The sequence below is a fragment of the Coregonus clupeaformis genome, chromosome 21 (genome assembly GCF_020615455.1).
Source record: "Coregonus clupeaformis isolate EN_2021a chromosome 21, ASM2061545v1, whole genome shotgun sequence".
Classification (NCBI taxonomy): Eukaryota; Metazoa; Chordata; class Actinopteri; order Salmoniformes; family Salmonidae; genus Coregonus; species Coregonus clupeaformis.
In genome coordinates this window covers 51,230,810-51,255,609 of record NC_059212.1, presented here as the reverse complement: position 1 = coordinate 51,255,609, position 24,800 = coordinate 51,230,810, and the positions used below count along the sequence as shown (strand labels likewise).

The 24,800-nt window shown below is 44.7% G+C and overlaps 2 protein-coding genes across 4 annotated transcripts; both read right to left on the bottom strand.

The window, feature by feature from the left end:
- Nucleotides 1–994: 994 nt before the first annotated feature.
- fzr1b (fizzy/cell division cycle 20 related 1b) lies at nucleotides 995–5,630 on the bottom strand. Its single transcript, XM_041842787.2, has 12 exons — nucleotides 5,515–5,630; nucleotides 5,182–5,283; nucleotides 4,818–5,009; nucleotides 4,621–4,703; nucleotides 3,862–4,045; nucleotides 3,704–3,769; nucleotides 3,430–3,532; nucleotides 2,619–2,800; nucleotides 2,076–2,309; nucleotides 1,673–1,777; nucleotides 1,201–1,293; nucleotides 995–1,078 (listed from the first exon to the last, which is right to left on the bottom strand). Exons 1-12 carry the CDS (start codon nucleotides 5,587–5,589, stop codon nucleotides 1,037–1,039), a joined length of 1,461 nt encoding a protein of 486 aa, XP_041698721.1. The 5' UTR covers nucleotides 5,590–5,630; the 3' UTR covers nucleotides 995–1,036.
- Nucleotides 5,631–18,830: 13,200 nt separating this feature from the next.
- Nucleotides 18,831–23,470, bottom strand: LOC121535582 (cytochrome P450 2J2). 3 transcript variants are annotated; one of them, XM_041842788.1, is made up of 9 exons: nucleotides 23,100–23,470; nucleotides 22,770–22,932; nucleotides 22,520–22,669; nucleotides 22,037–22,197; nucleotides 21,507–21,695; nucleotides 21,136–21,277; nucleotides 19,899–20,083; nucleotides 19,509–19,650; nucleotides 18,831–19,303 (listed from the first exon to the last, which is right to left on the bottom strand). In XM_041842788.1, the coding sequence occupies exons 1-9, from the start codon at nucleotides 23,274–23,276 to the stop codon at nucleotides 19,125–19,127; spliced, it is 1,488 nt and encodes a 495-aa protein (XP_041698722.1). In that variant the 5' UTR covers nucleotides 23,277–23,470; the 3' UTR covers nucleotides 18,831–19,124. The 3 variants fall into 3 exon arrangements, with proteins under 3 accessions (XP_041698722.1, XP_041698724.1, XP_041698723.1); XM_041842790.1 differs by having other exon boundaries at nucleotides 20,019–20,083; XM_041842789.1 differs by having other exon boundaries at nucleotides 21,136–21,274.
- Between the last annotated feature and the right edge of the window lie 1,330 nt (nucleotides 23,471–24,800).

Here is a 24,800-nt window from a genome sequence, read left to right as displayed (position 1 = left end):
TGTGTTAATGTCATGGGATGTTGCTATTTGATGGCCATGTGAAGAATGGCACCATGGTTTCTTCAGAAAAGTGATTAACGGTTGTTTATCTGATCAAGTTATATGGACTCTATGGCGTAGGAGGGACAGAGGGAAGAAAACTCAAATCTGGCCCATCATTGGGTCGTGGCGGGTGATGTGCTAGACACGAACCTACGACTGTATTGAAGGGTGTTACTATCCAACATATATATTTAAGACCCCAATTTTCACCCAGGTATTAAGTGAGATGAGAGTTACGATCATGTTATAAGCATGTTATGATCATGTTATAATCATGTTAAGATTGTGTTATAAGAATGTTTTAGGGATGATTATAAAGAAAATAAACAGATCTGAGTCTCTGCAGCTGCTTGGGCAGGCTGACTGTATTGGTGTACTAATTTCTTATCATGACATTCTGTTGGATTCTATGGTAGTTCATATACATATTATCAAAATATAGAAAGTCCCCCAGGCCCCTCTTTGTCTGTTACGTAGGAAAGGCTGAGAAACGATACACCATGATGAGAGGGTTTTATATCTTCAACTCTTTTAGATAGACGTATACCTCCACTAATATAACCCAATAAAGACAGGAGTTTTTTCCTGACCATGTGACCTGACCGGTAAAAACTCTGGGCCCTGGTCAGGTCACATGATCAGATAAAAATAAAACTCCTGGCCCTAATGATAATTCATAAAACATCTCAGGACATCCACGACAGAAATATAGGATGTTGTACATAGACAACAAGCCCCTCACTCCAAGGCTGTGTTTGTTTTTAATCAATTACATCACTTTAGTGGGACAGCTGCTCGCAGGCTGGTGGTGGTTGGAGCTGTCCTCGGTATAAAAGGTGGAATTGAGAAGTGAGAAGTTTGTTCGTAGTGATGGTTGGTGCTGTAGTGCACTGAGTTATAGTGGAGTGATAAACGGGGGTCTATGCAGGGTTGGGGGTGAGGTCTTCCAACACCCCCCCACACACACACACACTTCAGTCCTCCTCCCATTTCACTATCGTATCCTGGTAAAGAGATTCAACACCGACTTGGACTCCTGAAGGAAGAACACAACAACAAAAAACAACAAGGAAGTTCTTTATTTGATATGATCAAGCAGCAAACCTGTGACTGGCCAAATGAAAAACAACAATGACGAGATGTGTTCCGTTCACTAACCTTGGTGCAGCGCGTCTTACTGAAAACGTTCCAGAAACGTAGAGTCTCGTCTCCCGCCCCCGTCACAATGGCCTCTCCGTCTGGTGACACAGCCTTGAGGAAAGGGACCAGAAAGAGTTGAATATTGAGTTTGAGGTTGTACTTTCTACCATGGTTGCAAAATTCCAGGAACTTTCAATACATTCCCTGGTTTTCCAGAAATCCTGGTTGGAGGGTTCCAGATTTCCTGCTTATTCCGAGAATCCTCCAACCGGGATTTCAGGAAAACCAGGGAATTTATTGAAAGTTCCTGGAATTTTGCAACCCTACTTTCTACATATGTCATACTGAGGAAGGGGGCAAATTGGTGGTGCTGGTGATGATGATGATGGCTTTGAAGAAGATTTGCTGTGTTATTCAATATTACAGACACCCAACTACTGCTAGACAGACAACACAACATTTCCATTGACTTCCCCTCCATCCGTCTCACCAGGTATAACACTCTGTAGGAGTGTCCCGTCAGCTTGGCCACCTGGTTAAGAGAGGGGTACTTCCACACCAGGATCTGGTTCTGAGAGTAGCCATGGGTGCTCACCTGAAACACATGATAGTGTACACCCATTCATTACTTATGAACACTGTCCTGACAAATATCATTTTACAATCAAAACACTGTCAACTAATAAAAGTATTTGTTGGAGCAATCGAGTGTGCAATCCCAACTTCACTATTGCAAGACTTATTTCAGCCTAGTGTTCCATGAAAAGTGATGTGCGACGTTTGACTACATAATTCTACTCTGTGGTGAAAGAAAATCGCTTAGGACCGGATATGCAGGAAAGCTGTTGTTGATGGCCGATGCGTCGGAGAGCAGGTATTAAGTAGTGCCTCACCAGCTCATTGGCGTGCTTGGACCAGGCCAGGTTGCAGACCTGGGAGCCTGTGTCAGTGCTCTGCAAGGCCTGGCCTGTCAAGGTGTTCCAGAAGCGCAGGCAGCGGTCCGCCGTGCCCCCTCCGGACACCAGCAGCCCGTGCTGGTGGGGTGACCAGGCTATGGCCTTCACTGCAGCCAGGTGGTCACTGTACTGCTGCAACGGGAGCAGGCTGGAGCTGTTCCACACCAGCAGCTGACGAGAAGGGAGGGTGCGTTTAGTATCACAAATGTTGTGAGAATGTTTTGAAATGGAGCTGAATAAAAGAGGGGTTACAGATCCCGTTCAGTATTGTAAATGTTGCGACAATGTTTCAAGTTGAGCTGAATGAAAAGGGGGGAGGTTCAGATTCACAATGTTGAGAGATTGTCTGAAGCTGTTTGAAAACATCTGTGTTCTATTATTGGAGAACATCATGTAGTACCTCCCCGCTGTCTCACTCAGTTTCTCCCTACTGAACAGGAGCCTGTGATGTGAATAAGACCCTGAGGTGGTCCTGCTCACCTTGTTGTCGTTGCCCCCGGAGGCCAGGTGCTGGTGGTCGGGGGACCACTTGAGGCCACACACCTCCTGCCTGTGGCCCTGGAGCCTCCTCTCAGCGGACGGAGGGGTGCGGACATCCCTCTGGAGGATCACACGGTCCCTACTGCCTGAAGACAGCTGTTCTCCGTTCCACGCCAGTGCTCCTGGAGAGAGGGAGAGAGAGAGGAAATCCTCCATGTTACAGTCCCATTCCATCTGGTATTACCTAAGCAATTATATATATTATTCTTTATCCAATAGGCATAGGACGTGTCCGGAATCTGTCTTGCCTACTACTTACTAAAACTACATACTGTGTACTAATCGTACTACATACTAATTAGAACGTACTGTTTAGTAAAAATTTATGCAGTAAGCAAAAACGATTAACATACTAGGCTTACCAATACAGAAAATGTGTCATCTAAAGTGCAATTAGGCGCCATTTGTTAATTTTGGTATAGTGTGTCCCCTATATGACTATCAGCTGATTATCAGCTGTTGTCAAACACACATGGGTCTGAAAATACTATTCTCTTCCTCAATTACATACAACAAATTCGTACAGTACTCAATGAAAAGTCGAAATGAGTATGACATCCTGGCATTTAAAGCATACTACATTTTCGAAATTTGACATACTAGTACGGATATTCGGACACGGCCAATGTATAAGAAAATACCAGGCAAATATCAGACTGTAAAAACCAAGTCCTCTCAAAGAATAGATCTTGCCACACACATGAACATATACACAGATACAAAAACATATAAATCGACATGCATCACTGACCGACGCGGGCCGAGTGGCCTTCCAGACTGGTGAGCTTTCTCCCTCCAGCTGCGTCCCAGATCTGAACGTAGCCCTTATGGGTTCCCACGGCAACTAGGCTCCCCTGACAGGATGGATACAACACAGGCCAGTGAGTGATTAGATGTAAGGTAGATGATACATATCTTGTTAAGAGTGTCAGTCTTCCTTTATGAACACTAAATGCCCCAGTTTTCCTCATAAACATTTTTATCAACAGAATGATCACAGATATTGGGCAGGGCTGAAAACTCACCCTTTCGTTCCAACACACTGACGTCACAGAGTCCCCATCCACTGACAGGTCACATAGTCTTGTCACCTACAGGGATAAATACACGGATAGAAAATAAGCAATAATAGAGGTTTGTGTCCTCTTCTCCAGTCTCACCTGGCCCCTCCCCTTCCTCTCACCTGGCTGGTGCAGGCGCTCCACAGGTACACACAGGCCCCCAGGCCCACAGACAGCAGGTTGCCAGCGGACCAGTCTACCAGGTTGAGGTAGAAGTCATCCTGCAGCTCAGGGGCATCCAGCACTTTGAAGGGGATCTTGGAGATCTTACGGGCTGGCTTCCGAGGGGAACGCAGGAGCTTGTGACTAAACAAACATGGGGGTGAGGGAGGGGTAAGGGTCAGTGTATTGTATTTTTGCTTTAGCAGACATGTATATTGGATGGATGTAACATACAGTATTTGTGCCTGTATATTGGATGGATAGAAAACCCAACATCACACTTAAAGCCAGTTAAGGCTCGAATCCGTATTTGGTGAAACTTCCATGTCCGTTTGGGATATTACAACAACAAAGATGTTTTTTCAAACAATTAACACATTTCCCCCCCCCTCGTAGATCGTTGCACGCGGGATAGAACAGCAGAATATATATACCGTTTTCGTTTTTACAACGTCCACGCTGCCGGACACTCCTCTCCTCCGTTTCATCAACAAAACAATAACAAAGGGGCTGGGGCGAACAGTGGTGCTATTTCACCAAATGCAGATTCTAGTTTTAAAGGGACATTTCAAAAATGTTCAACTTCATATTCATCATCTCCAGCACCACCATATGTGAAAATGCTGGAGATTATGAATATGAAGTTGAACATTTTTTAAATGTCTCTTTAAGGCCAGTGGTTGTCTAAGCACTAGTCCATGGACTGGACTCATCCGTACCTCTTGTTGCTGAGTGGGGATAGAGAGTATGGCGAGACTTCATTGCCACTGTCGAAAGGCACTCTCTTAGTGTGGACTGTGTACTATGGAGGAAGAATTCAAATGAGAATGTTAATTGTGAGGATAGGTTGCCACGCTGTATATCTGTGGTTTTGTGCTGTGGCTCGGGGGTCTCTCTCTCTCTCCCCGTCTCTCACCCTGAAGAGGCTGTGTGTGTCCTGGGAGAGGACGGTGTGGCGGCAGTCGTCAGTGTGGGGGTCTGGAACGCTCTCTATACCCGCTCCCAGCAACTCGTTCCTCAGCAGGGCAGCATATGCCACAGTGTCTTTCCCTGTGTCTGACCCAGCATCCTTGGACCTGTGGTTCTGGTTGGGAGATTGACAGTTCTCCTGTGGAGAATGAGCAGGTCAATAAGGGGTTGAAAATGGTATTGCCAACGTTGTGGAAACCAATGCACATGCGTGCACAAACATACATATCAATGAGTAAGTGAGAGAGAGATGGTGGCTGAGAGAGTATATAGTTTGTGGTACACGATTGGAGGAAAGGTGTGTTGCTTACATTGGCATAGTGGAAGTTGATACTCCAGTTGCTTCCAGCGCGGGTAGGAATGAATCGGTCCCCAGACTTGACACTGAGAGGACTGCAGGTCGCACCTCCAGACTGAAATGGATGGACAAACAAACAGTGTCAACGTGCAATTGGTAAAACATTTGGTTGAATGCACTACTACACAAAGCTTTTCACTTTCTATACAAGACAACCGTCCAGATTGGTTCAAAATTGATTACTTGTTAATATCTATCCAAACACATCTATTTCTGTTCTCTCCCCAATCCTTTTGCCGGTAGTTATGTTTTTAATACCAGAGATACAGCTGATCACCTTTCTCACCTTAGTCAGCTGGCCCTCTGGTAGGTTCTGATGGTTGATTTGCCTCAGCAGCCTTCTCTCGTATTCCTGGTCCATTTTACAAGAGCACAACCACTACCAGCAACTCTGTCCAGTCCCCCCCCACCCCCCACCCCACCCCTTCCCCTCCCTACACTTCACTCTCTCTGGCTCAGTCTGCAGACAGAGACCCCCACTGGCCTCCCATCCCAGGAGGAAATAGAATGTCAGAGTTGAGGTGTAAAACAGTTATCCTGGTCAGTGGTCAACCATACTAATGACTGACACAACTGCAAAGTAGCAAGGCAAGCTGCCCTGACTGCACACTAGGAAGCTGCCCTGACTGCACACTGGCAAGCTGCCCTGACTGCACACTAGGAAGCTGCACTGATGTACTAGTTAGCTCCTGCAAGAAAGCCAAATAACTGGCTAAATTTAGACTGGTAAATTAGAGAATAACTAGGGTGACGTTTCAGGGTAAAATAAATATCGTGGCTGTGCAAGAACTCTGCAAAATGTGTGCTGATGTCAGTCACACCGTTGTCATGGTATCATCCCCCTGCAAACAGCTGCTAGCAGCAATAATCAGATGACGACACACAATACAAGAAAGGTATTTCTTACTACTGGTTAGCTCAAGTAAAAAGCAGACGTATCGCCATGTTTAGTTCAAGACAGACCACCCATAGCCTTTAAAATGCCTCAATCGCCCACGAATTTGTTGACGTTTTCCCAATGACAAGGATAATTCCTGGTTTTTGTCCTGAAGATACCAGCACCATCAAATTTTCATCGCAACCACTGAGCCAAAGATTTTTATAACTAAACCTCTCATTGTTCTATCTGTGACTGAGCTATAAAGATCGCAACTCTTGGGTGTTGTTTATGTCTGAATCAAGATGGCGACGATCAGCTGGACTGCGATAGACGCAGAGCTCAACAGCGACACGTGGCGTATGTTATGAGCACTGAGGTAGGTTATGAGAAATTGTTCCTGAGAAGAATAAAATGGGAATGCAGCCAACGTTTAGCAGTCTATTGCAAAAGTAAACCATCATAATGATGATTTGACTAAACCCACATATCCTCATCATCATCAATAGCCACTTAGCAGACGCTTTTATCCAAAGCGACTTACAGTCATGCGTGCATACATTTTCATGTATGGGTGGTCCCGGGGATCGAACCTACTACCCTGGCGTTACAAGCGCCGTGCTCTACCAGCTGAGCTACAGAGGATCATCATAGTTGATAGAATTTCAGGTTGGTGTAAATATAATTGTAGTTTTTCAAATTCCCAGAAGGGGGCAACATTCCTTCAGGGTTTTAGGCAGCTTTGGAAAGGAAGTGTGTTCAGACTGGACTCCACTCCCTCTGGGGAGGAGAAGTTGAACTTCTGGAGTAGGGTGGTGAAGAAGAGGAAGAGCTCCATCCTGGCCAGCTGTTCCCCAGACACAACCTCTTCTGAAGAGTAACACACACAAAAACACACCCACAGGTTAAGTTATTCTTATTCAATCTTGTTCTGAGGGCAGCTCTGCTGAGTGTGTGAGTGGTTGGAATTAATGTGATTGGTTGGAATGAGATGGAATAAGGAAAACTCCAATCTGCACACAAACGTGCTGCTGTATCCAATGGATTGTGTCTATGAGGCCCAGGTCTATGTGTGCAATTGTATAAGCAACATGCATGTATCTTTCAGTGCCTGACTTTTTCCTGAACCCATATAATTAAGACATATTGTTGGACTAAAACACACTTTCAATAGAGATTCTCTATTGACTGTGGTTTTTAGTATAGAAGAAGGCTTAATGTATAAGTACATGCAGCAAAGGCATGAAAGCCTCCTTCCGCACAAACTTCCCATCAGCCTCCAGGAAGTTCTCAGGGTCGAAGCTGTCTGGCGTCTCCCATTTATTCTGATCAGCCAATACAGAGGAGAGGAGGAACAACACCATAGTACCCTACACACCAAATACAGCAGGACCTTATCATAATTATCCTCATCGTCATCATTATCATTATTATTATCATCATCATGTTTCAGTGTGTCATGGGGATAGTATATCTTCATCCAACAACATAAGCGATTCTGTTGGGACCTTGGGCATCCCTTATGTCCCAACAGAATCCCTCATGTTGCCGGACGAAGCTAGGGCCAGTATTGCATGAGCATCAGATACAAGGAGAACCCTGTATATACATATGATCCTAAAACAGCTTAAATCTTTCATTTACAATCTGTAGAAACTATGAGAATAGAAAGGTTCAGAACTTTTGTGAAACATCACAGCACAGTTGAAAAATATATGGCAAATATAAATAAAAAATGGATGGTGTTAAGGGATATATGGGAGGGGTTGAGTGGAGCTGAAGTGGGATTAAAAACAACAACATAACTAATGTAAAATATGCTGTGTCCGTAAAATGTATATAGGTTCAGAACTTTTGTGAAACAGCACAGTTAAAAATCTATGGCAAAATAGAAATCAAACTGGATGGTCTTCAGAGATAGATGGGAGGGGTTGATGGTAGCTGAAGGATGGGATTAAAAACAAACAATAGAGAACTATTGTAAAATACATTGTGTCTGTAAAATGTATATAGTATGTATGAGCTGGAAGTAGAAGCCTAAGTGTTGTTGTCCATTAGTTTACTCTAATTAGGGGAGGGGTGGTAGGGTTAGGGGGAAATAATAAAGGAAAGTATTTAGACCCCTTGACTTTTTCCACATTTTGTTACGTTACAGCCTTATTCTAAAATTGATTAAATTGTTTTTCCCCTCACCAATCTACACACAATACCCCATAATGACAAAGTAAAAACAGGTTTTTAGAAATGTTTGTAAAGTTATTCAAAATAAAAAATGGAAAAATCACATTTACATATGTATTCAGACCCTTTACTCAGTATTTTGTTGAAGCACCTTTGGCAGCGATTACAGAATTGACTCTTCTTAGGTATGACGCTACAAGCTTGGCACACCTGTATTTGGGGAGTTTCTCCCATTATTCTCTGCAGATCCTCTCAAGCTCTGTCAGGTTGGATGGGGAGCGTCGCTGCACAGCTATTTTCAGGTCTCTCCAGAGATGTTCGATCGGGTTCAGGTCCGGGCTCTGGCTGAGCCACTCAGGGACATTCAGAGACTTGTCCCGAAGCCACTCCTGTGTTGTCTTGGCTGTGTGCTTAGTGTCATTGTCCTGTTGGAAGGTGAACCTTCGCCCCGCTCTGGAACAGGTTTTCATCAAGGATCTCTTTGTTCCGTTCACTTTTCCCTCGATCCTGACTAGTCTCCCAGTCCCTGCCGCTGAAAAACATCCCCACAGCATGATGCTGCCACCAGCATGCTTCACCATAGGGATGGTGCCAGGTTTCCTCCAGACGTGACGCTTGGCATTCAGGCCAAAGAGTTCAATCTTGGTTTCATCAGACCAGAGAATCTTGTTTCTTATGGTCTGGGAGTCTTTAGGTGCCTTTTGGCAAACTCCAAGCGGGCTGTCATGTGCCTTTTACTGAAGAGTGGCTTCCGTATGGCCACTACCATAAAGGCCTTATTGGTGGAGTGCTGCAGAGATGGTTGTACTTCTGGAATGTTCTCCCATCTCCACAGAGGAACTCTGGAGCTCTATCAGAGTGACCATCGGGTTCTTGGTCACCTCCCTGACCAAGGCCCTTCTCCCCCGATTGCTCAGTTTGGCTGGGCGGCCAGCTCTAGGAAGAGTCTTGGTGGTTCCAAACTTCTTCCATTTAAGAATGATGCAGGCCACTGTGTTCTTGGGGAACTTCAATGCTGCAGAATTTTTTTGGTACCCTTCCCTAGATCTGTGCCTCAACACAATCCTGTATCGGAGCTCTGCGGATAATTCCTTCGACCTCATGGCTTGGTTTTTGCTCTGACGTGCATTGTCAACTGTGGGACCTTATATAGACAGGTGTGTGCCTTTCCAAATCGTGTCCAATCAATTTAATTTACCACAGGTGGACTTCAATCAAGTTGTAGAAACATCTCAAGGATGATCAATGGAAACAGGATCCACGTGAGCTCAATTTCAAGTCTCATAGCAAAGGGTCTGAATACTTACAGTGGGGAAAAAAAGTATTTAGTCAGCCACCAATTGTGCATGTTCTCCCACTTAAAAAGATGAGAGAGGCCTGTAATTTTCATCATAGGTACACGTCAACTATGACAGACAAAATGAGAAAAAAAATCCAGAAAATCACATTGTAGGATTTTTAATGAATTTATTTGCAAATTATGGTGGAAAATAAGTATTTGGTCAATAACAAAAGTTTCTCAATACTTTGTTATATACCCTTTGTTGGCAATGACACAGGTCAAACGTTTTCTGTAAGTCTTCACAAAGTTTTCACACACTGTTGCTGGTATTTTGGCCCATTCCTCCATGCAGATCTCCTCTAGAGCAGTGATGTTTTGGGGCTGTCGCTGGGCAACATGGATTTTCAACTCCCTCCAAAGATTTTCTATGGGGTTGAGATCTGGAGACTGGCTAGGCCACTCCAGGACCTTGAAATGCTTCTTACGAAGCCACTCCTTCGTTGCCCGGGCGGTGTGTTTGGGATCATTGTCATGCTGAAAGACCCAGCCACGTTTCATCTTCAATGCCCTTGCTGATGGAAGGAGGTTTTCACTCAAAATCTCACGATACATGGCCCCATTCATTCTTTCCTTTACACGGATCAGTCGTCCTGGTCCCTTTGCAGAAAAAACAGCCCCAAAGCATGATGTTTCCACCCCCATGCTTCACAGTAGGTATGGTGTTTTTTGGATGCAACTCAGCATTCTTTGTCCTCCAAACACGACGAGTTGAGTTTTTACCAAAAAGTTCTATTTTGGTTTCATCTGACCATATGACATTCTCCCAATCCTCTTCTGGATCATCCAAATGCACTCTAGCAAACTTCAGACGGGCCTGGACATGTACTGGCTTAAGCAGGGGGACATGTCTGGCACTGCAGGATTTGAGTCCCTGGCGGCGTAGTGTGTTACTGATGGTAGGCTTTGTTACTTTGGTCCCAGCTCTCTGCAGGTCATTCACTAGGTCCCCCCGTGTGGTTCTGGGATTTTTGCTCACCGTTCTTGTGATCATTTTGAACCCACGGGGTGAGATCTTGCGTGGAGCCCCAGATCGAGGGAGATTATCAGTGGTCTTGTATGTCTTCCATTTCCTAATAATTGCTCCCACAGTTGATTTCTTCAAACCAAGCTGCTTACCTATTGCAGATTCAGTCTTCCCAGCCTGGTGCAGGTCTACAATTTTGTTTCTGGTGTCCTTTGACAGCTCTTTGGTCTTGGCCATAGTGGAGTTTGGAGTGTGACTATTTGAGGTTGTGGACAGGTGTCTTTTATACTGATAACAAGTTCAAACAGGTGCCATTAATACAGGTAACGAGCGGAGGACAGAGGAGCCTCTTAAAGAAGAAGTTACAGGTCTGTGAGAGCCAGAAATCTTGCTTGTTTGTAGGTGACCAAATACTTATTTTCCACCATAATTTGCAAATAAATTCATAGAAAATCCTACAATGTGATTTTCTGGATTTTTTTCTTCTCAATTTGTCTGTCATAGTTGACGTGTACCTATGATGAAAATTACAGGCCTCTCTTATCTTTTTAAGTGGAAGAACTTGCACAATTGGTGGCTGACTAAATACTTTTTTCCCCACTGTATGTAAATAAGGTATTTCTGTTTTTAATTTTTAATACATTTGCAAACATTTCAAAAAACCTGTTTTCACTTTGTCATTATGGGGTATTGTGTGTAGATTGATGGGGGAAAAAATAATTTCATCCATTTTAGAATAAGGCTGTAACGTAACAAAATGTGGAAAAAGGGAAGGAGTCTGAATACTTTCCGAATGCACTGTATATTTACAAAAATAAGTGTAAGTCGCTCTGGATAAGAGCGTCTGTTAAATGACTAAAAAATTTATACAAAATGGTGTCACCTGCGTAGAGGTGGATCTGAGAGTCACCAGCAGCAAGAGCGATATATAGAGTCGGCCCGAGAATTGAACCCTGTGGCACCCCCATAGAGACTTCCAGACAACAGGCCCTCCGATTTGACACATTGAACTCTGTCTGAGAAGTAGTTGGTGAACCAGGCGAGGCAGTCATTTGAGAAACCAAGGCTATTTAGTCTGCCAATAAGAATGCGGTGATTGACAGAGTCAAAAGCCTTGGCCAGGTCGATGAAGACGGCTGCACAGTACTGTCTTTTATCGATCGCGGTTATAATATTGTTTAGGACCTTGAGCGTGGCTGAGGTGCACCCATGACCAGCTCGGAAACCAGATTGCATAGCGGAGAAGGTATGGTGGGATTCTAAATGGTCGGTGATCTGTTTGTTAACTTGGCTTTCAAATACTTTCGAAAGGCAGGGCAGGCTGGATATAGGTAATGAAAATAGACTTTCCATTGGTTCCATATAGCCTGTCGAGCATGGCGCACAGTGGTCTCCCACTAGACCCTCTTTCGCTGTGTTGAGGCCAGAAACACACACCATCTTCTCTGAGCCAAAGCTGATATGGAAGACATTTCCATGGATTGCAGCCATCTATGACACAAAAAAAGAGAGTACCTTCATGTCGAATTGCTATTTACTGTATCACGACCAGGTGAAATGTGGTACATTCAGTGTGGATTTATAGCTTCTTTATAATGTAGTTGATAACATACAGGTAACTGCCAAAATAAAGGAAACACTTGATTAAATGAGGGATACAAAGTACTGTATATTGAAAGCAGGTGCTTCCACACAGGTGTGGTTCCTGCGTTAATTAAGCAATTAACATCCCATCATGCTTAGGGTCATGTATAAAAATACCCAGTTGCCCATTATTTTGGCCCTTATGGCTAGAAGAAGATATCTCAGTGACTTTGAAAGAGGGGTCTCAAAGGAGCATGGGGGTTTAAAGGGTGTGTGTGTCTCAGTCACCAGATCTCAACCCAATTGAACACTTATAGGAGATTCTGTAGCGGTGCCTGAGACAGGTGGTTGAGACCACCCTCAAAAACAACAAAACACCAAATGATGGAATTTCTCGTGTTGCATCCCTCCAATAAAGTTCCAGACACTTGTAGAATATATGCCAAGGCACATTGAAGCTGTTCTGGCGGCTCGTGGTGGCCAATGCCCTGTTAAGACACTTTATGTTGGTTCAATCAGTAAGGCATTGTGAGTTTCGATGCCAGCTTCCCCTGATAGGGCGACCTGCCATCAAAGCATCTGGCCATTCCCCAAACGATTTTAATAAATGTTTATACTTGCCTTTTGTCTCTGTTGTTCATTCAGTTAGCCTGTCCTCGATTGAAATACACTTTCCTCACCCAGTCATTGTGTTCACAGTATATCTCTCACTTAATTTTTTCAACTAATAAAAAGCTCTTGAAAGGGTAAACGCCTCCTCACCTTGTGTAGATAAATGTGAAGGAGTTTAGCATCCATATCAAATAAATTGCCCACGAGAGGCAGAGTTCGTGGTCCTAGAGGAAAGTTGGGGGGCTTCCTGTTCTTCAGGTAGTCAGTGACCAGTAAGAAGATGCAGAGGAACACCAGTATACCCTTCATGTCCAGCCACTCCAACACAGACTGGAGTAACATGGTGAGGGTGGCTTAAAAACAGAAGGAAGATTAAGGTTAAAGTAAAATCCTTGACAAAAACTTTAAACTGCTACGTTCTGCTTTAAAAAAATAATAAACCGTCCCTCGAGTGAGCCTCTTTGTCACGCTCTGGCTCCGGGACTCTGTAATTTAGCCAGGGTGTGTTCATTCGTTGGGTGTATTTCTATGTTTGTATTTCTGTTGGGTTTATTTCTATGTTTGGTCAATGACTCCCAATCGGAGGTAACGAGTGTCAGCTGTCGGCTCGTTATCTCTGATTGGGAGCCATATTTAATCTGTATGTTTTCCTGTGGGTGTTGTGGGTTTTTGTTCCTTATGCGGTCAGTGTAACCGTGGACTTCACGAGTCGTGTTTTGTTTGTTAGTTAGATACTTTAATATAATAAAGTCATGTTCATTTCACACGCTGCGCCTTGGTCATCTCTAACCAACGATCGTGACAGAAAAACCCACCAAGATGGGACCAAGCAGCGTGTCCAGGAGCCATCGCCGGGGAGATCCCTCACAGATCTCCTTCGCCTCCTGGACTGGGTCAAGCCGAGTGAGGAAGAGAGGGGCTTGACATTATGGCAGAAGGGCGAGAAGCTGGCGAGGGACATGGAGACCTGGGCCACGGGTAGGAGAGACGCCCCGAAAATTTTTAGGGGGGGGCTCACGACGGCGGACCAGCAGGAGGCCGCGATAGAGCGGTCCAGTGGGTTGCCGGAGAAGGCCGCCGGGTTGCGGGGGCCACTGGTCAAAGAGGGGATGGAGGAAGTAGAGGCACGGCGAGAGGTACTGGCGTGTGTTGCCAGTCCGGTCCGGCCCGTTCCAGATCCCGGTGTAGGGCCAGTGGTGTGTGTCCCCAGTACAGTCCGGCCCATCCAAGCTTCCCGCACCAAGCCAGTGGTGTGCGTCGTCAGTCCAGTCCGGCCCATTCCTGCTCCCCGCATCAAGTCTGTGGTGCGTCTCGTCAGCCCGGCTCTGCCCGTTCCTGCTCTCCGCACCAGGTCTGTGGTGCGCGTCGCCAGTTCAGCCCGGCCTGTCCCTGCTCCCCGCATCAAGTCTGTGGTGCGTCTCGTCAGCCCGGCTCTGCCCGTTCCTGCTCCCCGCACCAGGTCTGTGGTGCGCTTCGTCAGCCCTGTCCGGCCCAGTCCTGCTCCCCGCACCAAGTCTGTGGTGCGTTTCGTCAGCCCTGTCCGGCCCGTTCCTGCTCCCCGCACCAAGTCTGTGGTGCGTGTCGTCAGCCCTGTCCGGCCCGGTTCCGCTCTCCGCACCAAGTCAGGGGTGCGCTTCGTCAGCCCGGTCCGGCCCATTCCTGCTCCCCGCGCCAAGGCAGTGGTGCGCGTCGTCAGCCTGGTAAGGCCCGTTCGTCCTCCACGCACCAAGCCAGGGGCGCGTGTCGTCAGTCCGGCTCCGGCCAGCGGGGCTAGACAGGACCAGGGGTACTTTGGGGGGTGGGAGAGGAGGTGGGGATCAAGGCCAGAGCCAGAGCCACCGCCGAGGAGGTATGCCCACCCAGCCCTCCCTTGTTTAGCCCGTATTGAGGCGCGGTCGCAGTCCGCGCCTTTAGGGGGGGGGTACTGTCACGCTCTGGCTCCGGGACTCTGTAATTTAGCCAGGGTGTGTTCATTCGTTGGGTGTATTTCTATGTTTGTATTTCTGTTGGGTTTATTTCTATGTTTGGTCAATGACTCCCAATCGGAGGTAACGAGTGTCAGCTGTCGGCTCGTTATCTCTGATTGGGAGCCATATTTAATCTGTATGTTTTCCTGTGGGTGTTGTGGGTTTTTGTTCCTTATGCGGTCAGTGTAACCGTGGACTTCACGAGTCGTGTTTTGTTTGTTATTTAGATACTTTAATATAATAAAGTCATGTTCATTTCACACGCTGCGCCTTGGTCATCTCTAACCAACGATCGTGACACTCTTTCCCACCTACAGATTCCTCAATGACTGCTGCGGTCGGTGGATTCAAAACTCCACTATCAAACTTTCCCTGATTGGAGGGAGAGAAACCGATAAAGAGCCATAGAGAAGAATCACATGGGATTGTTCAGTAATGTCCAAAGACCCGAGCACCTTTTCTTGTGCCGTCTGAACAGCTGAATAGCTGAAGTGATCACACCAGATGAAATAGCATGAAATGCAAATAAGACATACATTTGTTCTGTTGTACAGTATTGTGACTTTAATCAAACAATGCTGTAAGACTGTGGATATTTTTTAAAAAAACTGCTAGGCACCGTGATTAACATCCACTAGAGGAAGGTTACATTCAAAGTACAAATTACTTAAACCAGGGGTGCAACTTAGGTTTTAAAAGTGGGGGGGACATAACTGTTATTTATATTATTTTAATCCAGTCGGATAAACACTCCAAACAGCCTACCCCGACCGCTCGGAGGCGTCCGCATGGTCCTAAAGCTCACCGTTGCCTCGTTTTGTATCACATTCCAATTATAAAACCGTCCCCAGTGAAAGTTGTGCCCCTGACTTAAACTATTAAAGGCCCAGTGCAGTCAAAAATGGGATTTTCCTGTGTTTTATATATATATATATATATATACACTGCTCAAAAAAATAAAGAGAACACTAAAATAACACACCCTAGATCTGAATGAATGAAATAATCTTATTAAATACTTTTTTCTTTACATAGTTGAATGTGCTGACAACAAAATCACACAAAATTATCAATGGAAATCAAATTTATCAACCCATGGAGGTCTGGATTTGGAGTCACCCTCAAAATTAAAGTGGAAAACCACACTACAGGCTGATCCAACTTTGATGTAATGTCCTTAAAACAAGTCAAAATGAGGCTCAGTAGTGTGTGTGGCCTCCACATGCCTGTATAATATAATATGCCATTTAGCAGATGCTTTTATCCAAAGCGACTTACAGTCATGTGTGCATACATTTTTGTGTATGGGTGGTCCCGGGGATCTAACCCACTACCTTGGCGTTACAAGCGCCGTGCTCTACCAGCTGAGCTACAGAGGACCACGACCTCCCTACAATGCCTGGGCATGCTCCTGATGAGGTGGCGGATGGTCTCCTGAGGGATCTCCTCCCAGACCTGGACTAAAGCATCCACCAACTCCTGGACAGTCTGTGGTGCAACGTGGCGTTGGTGGATGGAGCGAGACATGATGTCCCAGATGTGCTCAATTGGATTCAGGTCTGGGGAACGGGCGGTCCATAGCATCAATGCCTTCCTCTTGCAGGAACTGCTGACACACTCCAGCCACATGAGGTCTAGCATTGTCTTGCATTAGGAGGAACCCAGGGCCAACTGCACCAGCAAATGGTCTCACAAGGGGTCTGAGGATCTCATTTCGGTACCTAATGGCAGTCAGGCTACCTCTGGCGAGCACATGGAGGGCTGTGCGGCCCCCCAAAGAAATGCCACCCCACACCATGACTGACCCACCGCCAAACCGGTCATGCTGGAGGATGTTGCAGGCAGCAGAACGTTCTCCACGGTGTCTCCAGACTCTGTCACGTCTGTCACGTGCTCAGTGTGAACCTGCTTTCATCTGTGAAGAGCACAGGGCGCCAGTGGCGAATTTGCCAATCTTGGTGTTCTCTGGCAAATACCAAACGTCCTGCACGGTGTTGGGCTGTAAGCACAACCCCCACCTGTGGACGTCGGGCCCTCATACCACCCTCATGGAGTCTGTTTCTGACCATTTGAGCAGACACATGCACATTTGTGGCCTGCTGGAGGTCATTTTGCAGGGCTCTGGCAGTGCTCCTCCTGCTCCTCCTTGCACAAAGGCGGAGGTAGCAGTCCTGCTGCTGGGTTGTTGCCCTCCTACGGCCTCCTCCACGTCTCCTGATGTACTGGCCTGTCTCCTGGTAGCGCCTCCATGCTCTGGACACTACGCTGACAGACACAGCAAACCTTCTTGCCACAGCTCGCATTGATGTGCCATCCTGGATGAGCTGCACTACCTGAGCCACTTGTGTGGGTTATAGACTCTGTCTCATGCTACCACTAGAGTGAAAGCACCGCCAGCATTCAAAAGTGACCAAAACATCAGCCAGGAAGCATAGGAACTGAGAAGTGGTCTGTGGTCACCACATGCAAAACCAGTCCTTTATTGGGGGTGTCTTGCTAATTGCCTATAATTTCCACCTGTTGTCTATTCCATTTGCACAACAGCATGTGACATTTATTGTCAATCAGTGTTGCTTCCTAAGTGGACAGTTTGATTTCACAGAAGTGTGATTGACTTGGAGTTACATAGTGTTGTTTAAGTGTTCCCTTTATTTTTTGAGCAGTGTATATATATACAGTACCAGTCAAAAGTTTGGACACACCTACTCATTCAAGGGTTTTTGTTTATTTTTACTATTTTCTACATTGTAGAATAATTGTGAAGACATCAAAACTATGAAATAACACATATGGAATCATGTAGTAACCAAAAAAGTGTTAAACAAATCAAAATATATTTTAGATTTTAGATTCTTCAAATAGCCACCCTTTGCCTTGATGACAGCTTTGCACACTCTTGGCATTCTCTCAACCAGTTTCACCTGGAATGCTTTTCCAACAGTCTTGAAGGAGTTCCCACATATGCTTAGCACTTGATGGCTGCTTTTCCTTCACTCCGCAGTCCGACTCATCCCAAACCATCTCAATTGGGTTGAGGTCGGGGGATTGTGGAGGCCAGGTCATCTGATGCAGAACTGCATCACTCTCCTTCTTGGTAAAATAGCCCTTACACAGCCTGGAGGTGTGTTGGGTCATTGTCCTGTTGAAAAACAAACAATAGTCCCACTAAGCCCAAACCAGATGTGATGGCGTATCGCTGCAGAATGCTGTGGTAGCCATGCTGGTTAAGTGTGCCTTGAATTCTAAATAAATCACAGACAGTGTCATCAGAAAAGCACCCCCACACCATAACACCTCCTCCTCCATGCTTTACGGTCAGAACTACACATGTGGAGATCATCTGTTCACCCACACGGTTGGAACCAAAAACCTCCAATTTGGACTCCAGACCAAAGGACAAATTTCCACCTGTCTAATGTCCATTGCTTGTGTTTCTTGGCCCACACAGGTCTCTTCTTCTTATTGGTGTCCTTTAGTAGTGGTTTCTTTGCAGCAATTCGACCATGAAGGCCTGATTCACACAGTCCCCTCTGAACAGCTGATGTTGAGATGTGTCTGTGACTTGAACTCTGTGAAGCATTTATTTGGGCTGCAATTTCTGAGGCTGGTAACTTTAATGAACTTATCCTCTGCAGCAGAGGTATCTCTGGGTCGTCCATTCCTGTGGTGGTCCTCATGAGAGCCAGTTTCATCATAGCACTTGATGGTTTTTGTGATTGTACTTGAAGAAACTTTCAAAGTTCTTGAAATGTTCCGTATTGACTGACCTTCATGAAAATTATGATAATGTCCTTTTAGTGTGAGTACTGTTTGAAAAGACCGCCTGAAATTTCAGCCTGTTTTGGTGGGAGGGAGTTTTGTCCTTCCATGGTGACATCACCATGCGGTAAATTAGTTAATAGACCAATAAGAAAGAGAGTTCCAAACCTTTCTGCCAATAACAGCAAAATTCTTGCTTGAGAAATTGCTATTTCCTAAGGAGCTATTTTTGTTTCTTTTTGACCATTTTAATAGAAATCAATCACAGTAAGGTACTTAATTGTTACCCAGAAATGATTTGATATTGAGATACAAATGGCTGCAATGGACCTTTAAGAAAGGGGGGACACTGTAAATATAATACTGTGTATGCATTATGTTAAGCATGCAGACAGTGCTCAGTAAGTCAGTGTATCATACAATCTGCCGTTGTGCCCTTAACCCACAACTTCTCCAGTGGCGCTGCACTGTGGCTGACCCTGTGCTTCCAACCCCTCGGGGGGTAGGGTTAAAAGCAAAAAGACAGATTTCCATATGGACAGTAGGAAAATGGACAGTAAAAATGCATTCCTCTTCTTCTCCAACATGGAACTATAATGGTAGTGATCCATCACCATGTGGAGGCACAGATGGTGAATGGTTTAGGGGACTGGATGGCCACTCCCTGGGGCTCCAGGCTTGGTGGTTCCTCTCCAGGGGACGGAGAGATGGTGAACCTCTGGAGGAGGGAGGTGAAAAAGAGGAAGAGCTCCATGCGGGCCAGCGGCTCCCCCAGACAAGCCCTCTTTCCTGGGAGCAGAGAGAAGGAGAGAAAGGGGTATACGCAGGGTACAGGGACATGGTTATTATAACTGCTACTGTATCACATAACACAGGCTTTGTAGGCAGGCTGTGTTTTCACAGTTTGTGAAAGCTAGAATAGAGTTAGTAGAGCTACATTGTATGTGGGTGGAATTTAGGGCAAGAGCGGATTAAATTGAATCTAGGGACCGACCTGCAGAAAATGGGAAAAAAGCCTCCCTTTTCCGGAAGTGACCATGCACATCCAGGAAGTGTTGTGGGTTGAAGTGGTCTGCCGTCTCCCATTCTGTCTGGTCACGTAACACTGAGGAGAGGTTGACTATCACTTTTGTGCCCTATGGAGGGGATGATGAGAAAGCATGCGTGAAATAACCTTTTATAACCATAGAACTTCAAACACCAAACATTATCATCACTTCCATGGGTGGTATTTTCCATAATGTAACAAATACACTGAACATTTTATTCACCAGAGCTCTCGCATTAAAACAGCACAAAAAACAGTACGAAAGTTCAGCACAAATTAGCATATCTTCTAACTCCCCCACAGAGAAATGAATTGAGGTGATACAGTCTGTCTCACCTTGGGTATGAAATATCCCCCCATGGTAGCATCTTTGCTTGACATTCTGATATTGAGAGGCAGTATGTTGGCCATTCTCTGTGTCTCGTGGATCACAGCGTCTGTGTAGGGCATGCTCACCCTATCAGCAAGGCAGGGCTGGCGAGACTGGCCAATCACACTTTTGATCTCCTCCTGGACATTCTCTGGGAAGATGAAGAGGGATTAAAATGGTTTAGAACTCAGTTATGACTCAACTTAGTTTTGTTGATGTGCTGTTTGGTCAGAAAGTGGTTGTTTATTGGTAGGCTGTAGCTGCTTAGTTATTCAGAGGCTGTTTGTAGGTTGGTTGGTGTATAGCAAAGCTTTAAGAATGGGATATACTGTATACAGTGAGCTCCAAAAGTATTGGGACAGGGATTATAATTATTTTGGCTCTGTACTCCAGCACTTTGGATTTGAAATTATACAATGAGGTTATAGTGCAGACTGTCAGCATTAAGTTGAGGGTATTTTCATCCCTATCGGGTAAACCGTTACAGCACTTTTTGTACATAGTCCCCCCATTTTAGGGGACCAAAAGCATTAGGAGAAATTCACTTATATGTGTATTAAAGTAGTAAAAAGTGTAGTATTTGGTCCCATATTCATAGCACGCAATGACTACATCAAGACTGTGACTACATCAAGACTCTACAAATTTGTTGGATGCATTTGTTATTTATTTTGGTTGTGTTTCAGATTTTTTTGTGCCAAATAGAAATTAATGGTAAATAATGTAGCGTGTCATTTTAGCTAGCCTCCCCTGTTATTGTAATGGTGAGAGGTTAGCATATCTTGGGGGTATGATATTTGTGCGTCTGTAACTTTCTCACTCATCATTATTCATGATAGAAATATAAATGAATTTACCTATAATCTGAAACACAACCAAAACAAACAGCAAATGCATCCAACAAATTTGTAGAGTCACAAGCTTGATGTAGTTATTGCGTGCTATGAATATGGGACCAAATACTTAACTTTGTACTATTTTAATACACATATAAGTGAATTTCTCCCAATACTTTTGGTCCTCTAAAATGGGGGGACTATGTACAAAGAGTGCTGTAATTTCTAAACGGTTAACCCGATATGGATGAAAATACCCTAAAATTAAAGCTGACTGGAGTACAGAGCCAAAACAACAAAAATGGTCACTATCCCAATACTTTTGGAGCTCATTGTATGACTCTAGTCTATAGAGTACTATACCTACCCTGAACCTCAGGGTACTTCACCATGTAGAGCAGAGCCCAACGTAAAGTGTTGGTCATGGTTTCTGTTCCAGCCTCAAACAAGTCCAGACTGCAGTACACCAAGTTCTCTGAGTGGAACCCAGCCTCGGTGTCCCTCTTCTTCTGAAGGAGGTATTATCAAATACAAGGACAGGATGAAACATTACTATCAACTCAAAAGCCCATGGCAGTAGTCGAAAGCTTTTATGACAGTTGAGAACATTAAAGATGGCAAGTCAATATTCAAGTTAATTTCATGACTGAACACGTTGCACAGGCAATAAAAGTGACAATATACTGTACATACACAGACACACACAAACAAACAAACACACTGATATACAGGCATCACCTTGTCTATTTCCCCGATGTAGGAGTCAATGAAGTCCCGGTGATCAAAGGGATCCCAGTCCTTCTTATGTTTCTCTATTTCTTTTCTCAGGAAAGACATAATCTTTGCATAGTTGGAAAGAATCGTCACATGGGGGCCAGAACGCAGCCCAGGCAAACGCTTGAAGAGCCATGGAAATACATCATACAGCTAAGAGAAAAAGGGGGCATAATTATTTATCCTTCAGTGTCGTGCTTTAGAGAAAAATGTGAGATTTATACTAGGGGCTAATGAGAAGGTATGATGTATGGTGAACACACTAATACGTGTATCACTTTACTGAGCTGCATGTAGCAGAGGAGGCTGGTGGGAGAAGCAAAAGGAGGACTGGCTCATTTTAATGACTGGAATGGAATCAATGGAGCGGAGTCGAACAAGTTGTTTCCATGTGTTTGATGTGTTTGGTACCATTCCATTGATTCCATTACAGCCATTACAATGAGCCCATCCTCCTATAGCCTTGTTGCGCTCATCAGCACAGGGGAACCCACCTGAACCAGAGGGTTGCCTATCAATAGAATGGACTCCTGGCTCAGTCGCAGACGGTTCTGGAAGTCTGTAGCGTTGTAGTCGAATCGCTTTCCAAACACCAAGAATCCAATGCCGTTTGCAACAGCACTGTTTATTATGAGTTGGGGGTTGAAGGGCCCTCCTGTTGGGTTACATTTAAGTACTCTTCTGTATTCTCAAAGTAGACACATGAAAATTTTACCTTTGTATTACATAGACCTTGAAACGCACAGTTACAAGAATAAGGAAAATGCACTAAAGACTCTTAATTTGTATTGTAATGTCACAACCAGAAATCTTATTCTAATGTTTTTCATTGTAAATTCCCACGGGGGGCCAGTATAAAAATAAAATAACAAATATGTATTCACTAACTGTAAGTCGCTCTGGATAAGAGCGTCTGCTAAATGACTAAAATGTAAATGTAAATGTAAATTGTGATTGGTTTGTTTACAGCAGCTCACCCATTTCCTGTTGGAATGCCTGACACAGGAAGTTACACTCCTGCTGCACATGAAGCTCCAGGGTTTTCTTCCCCTCACCGAAGTGTTTTAGGTGGGCCACCGAGAACTGGCGTTGCCTCCTCCATCTGTATCCATTACTTACAGAGATTCCTTTTGAAAAAGAGTCGCATGGTTACTTGAAAATAACTGTAATTAAACAGTAACAATGGTGAGTAAAATTATATACGAAAATGTAAATAGCGTATCTTACCACAGTCTTTGAAAATATCACTAAAGAGAGGGGATGCAGGTCGGTCTAAAAAGTTATCTCCCTGAGTCATCAAAACCTCCTTCACCATCTTGTACCCAGACACAAACACCACCTTCTCCCCACCCCACCGAAGGCTGAAAACATTGCCGAACCGTTCAGCAACCTAAAAACAATCGCAGAAAAACTTAAAGAAAGATCTTTGTAACAAGCAACAAAACATTATTTGCATGAATTGATCGACCTTGAATGATTTGATGCTGTATGTACAGTATATGTCATTACCGTATAGCCTAAGGTATAAGTCAGTGTAATATAGTAGCTAAGTGTTACCTTGTCCATGGCCTGGTAGCCAAACCCAATGAAGACATTTCCCAGGAAAGGCAGAGGCCATGGTCCAGGAGGGAACTCAGGTGGGTTTCTGTGCTTCAGGAAGTCCACCAGCAGTAGGAGCAGAAAGATCACGAGCAGGCAGCTCTTCAGGTCCAGACAATCCAGAGATAGTAGCATGGTAGGAGGCAGCTACAGCAGGACTGCGACAGACATTAAGTTCCAAAGTTCACCTCCCGTTTAAATTATTTTTTGTTGTTGTTGCTATTTATATCAAATTCGAAATTATGTTACAAATTTTAAATGACCAAAGAGATGTATGATATTTGAGGTTTCTCTCTCTCTCTCTCTCTCTCTCTCTCTCTCTCTCTCTCTCTCTCTCTCTCTCTCTCTCTCTCTCTCTCTCTCTCTCTCTCTCTCTCTCTCTCTCTCTCTCCGTAAAATAAATATTTGCTTATGCTTCTCCCCTCCCCCCTCTTTATTTTTTCTCTATTTCTCCCTCTCTTTTATTTATTCTCTCTCTGTCCTTTCCCTCAGTAGTTTGTTGCCAACTATTCAGGAGTTCAACCCCTTATGTAAGAGCTGCAGAACAAACAGCCAGCAACACAGAAAGAGGGGAAAGTAAGGAGGAAAAGCAGAACTGGGAAAAGTTAAATTGGCTTAGATTCTTTCTGATTCCTTCAATGGGTGCACTACAGAAAAACATACAATAGTGTACAATCTGTACTTGTCTGGTTCCTCTATACGTTGGAAGATTTTTGTGGGCCCATGGAGTTTTATGGCCAATTTCACAAAGTTGGATTGAGGAGGCACCTGCAGACCTGTACCCATGCATATTGAAATCCTACTCTTCCTCTAGAACGATGGCGACTAGCGACTACCTCTCTGTTGAATTTAGAGCTCTGAACCAGGAGGTGGCAGTATTAGAGGGGGAAACTCATCAGGAGTGTGTGTGTGCTTGCGTGTGTGCGAACGAGTGTGTGCACTAGGTGAATGTATATGCATAAGCGAGAGAGAGAGAGAGAGAGAGAGAGAGAGAGAGAGAGAGAGAGAGAGAGAGAGAGAGAGAGAGAGAGAGAGAGAGAGAGAGAGAGAGAGAGAGAGAGAGAGAGAGAGAGAGAGAGAGAGAGAGAGAGAGAGAGAGAGAGAGAGAGAGAGAGAGAGAGAGAGAGAGAGAGAAGTGAGCAAGGAATCTGTCCCTTAGTTTTATTTCAGCATATAAAAACTGTGGCCTAGGCTGTGCCTTGTTTGCATATGACCTCAGCTCCAACGCCTAAGGCTAAACAGAAAAACCATCCATTATTTAAAGCGGTTAACCACACTCTCCCAAATTACAGTGACTTTGGGTTCCCTTTCGCCTGATTTAGTGGTTGTGTAGTTCCCCCTCTTAAGTTACTCTGTTTTGTTTAGTATGTCAGATGTACTCACACAGCCTTTCCAACCTTTGTTAAATTTAACAGGCTATTGGTTGGCCATTGAATAAACATCCAGTGAAATGCTATGGTTTCTGGGGCCATTCCAAAACAGAACCTGATGATCAGCAGTATAGAATCACACCATGTAGAGATACATTGAGATACACTGTACATTTACATGCTATCTCCACTCTTGCCCCTTTACCCTCTCCACTCACTTTATCCCCATATAAAGCTATAGGTCAATGCTCCTGTCATGGCATGGAGTGAGATTGATTGACAGCTGACA

Excerpts from the sequence above, each read along its gene's own strand:
- fzr1b (XM_041842787.2), bottom strand. The coding sequence starts at position 5,589 with ATGGACCAGGAATACGAGAGAAGGCTGCTGAGGCAAATCAACCATCAG. Across the intron at positions 4,704-4,817 it reads ACACACACAGCCTCTTCAGG|TACACAGTCCACACTAAGAG; the intron begins GTGAGAGACGGG and ends CTTCCTCCATAG. Across the intron at positions 1,294-1,672 it reads CCTACAGAGTGTTATACCTG|GCTGTGTCACCAGACGGAGA; the intron begins GTGAGACGGATG and ends CCTTTCCTCAAG.
- LOC121535582 (XM_041842788.1), bottom strand. The coding sequence starts at position 23,276 with ATGCTACTATCTCTGGATTGTCTGGACCTGAAGAGCTGCCTGCTCGTG. Across the intron at positions 22,933-23,099 it reads GCTACCAGGCCATGGACAAG|GTTGCTGAACGGTTCGGCAA; the intron begins GTAACACTTAGC and ends GATTGTTTTTAG. Across the intron at positions 21,278-21,506 it reads ACATCGGGGAAATAGACAAG|AAGAAGAGGGACACCGAGGC; the intron begins GTGATGCCTGTA and ends TACCTCCTTCAG.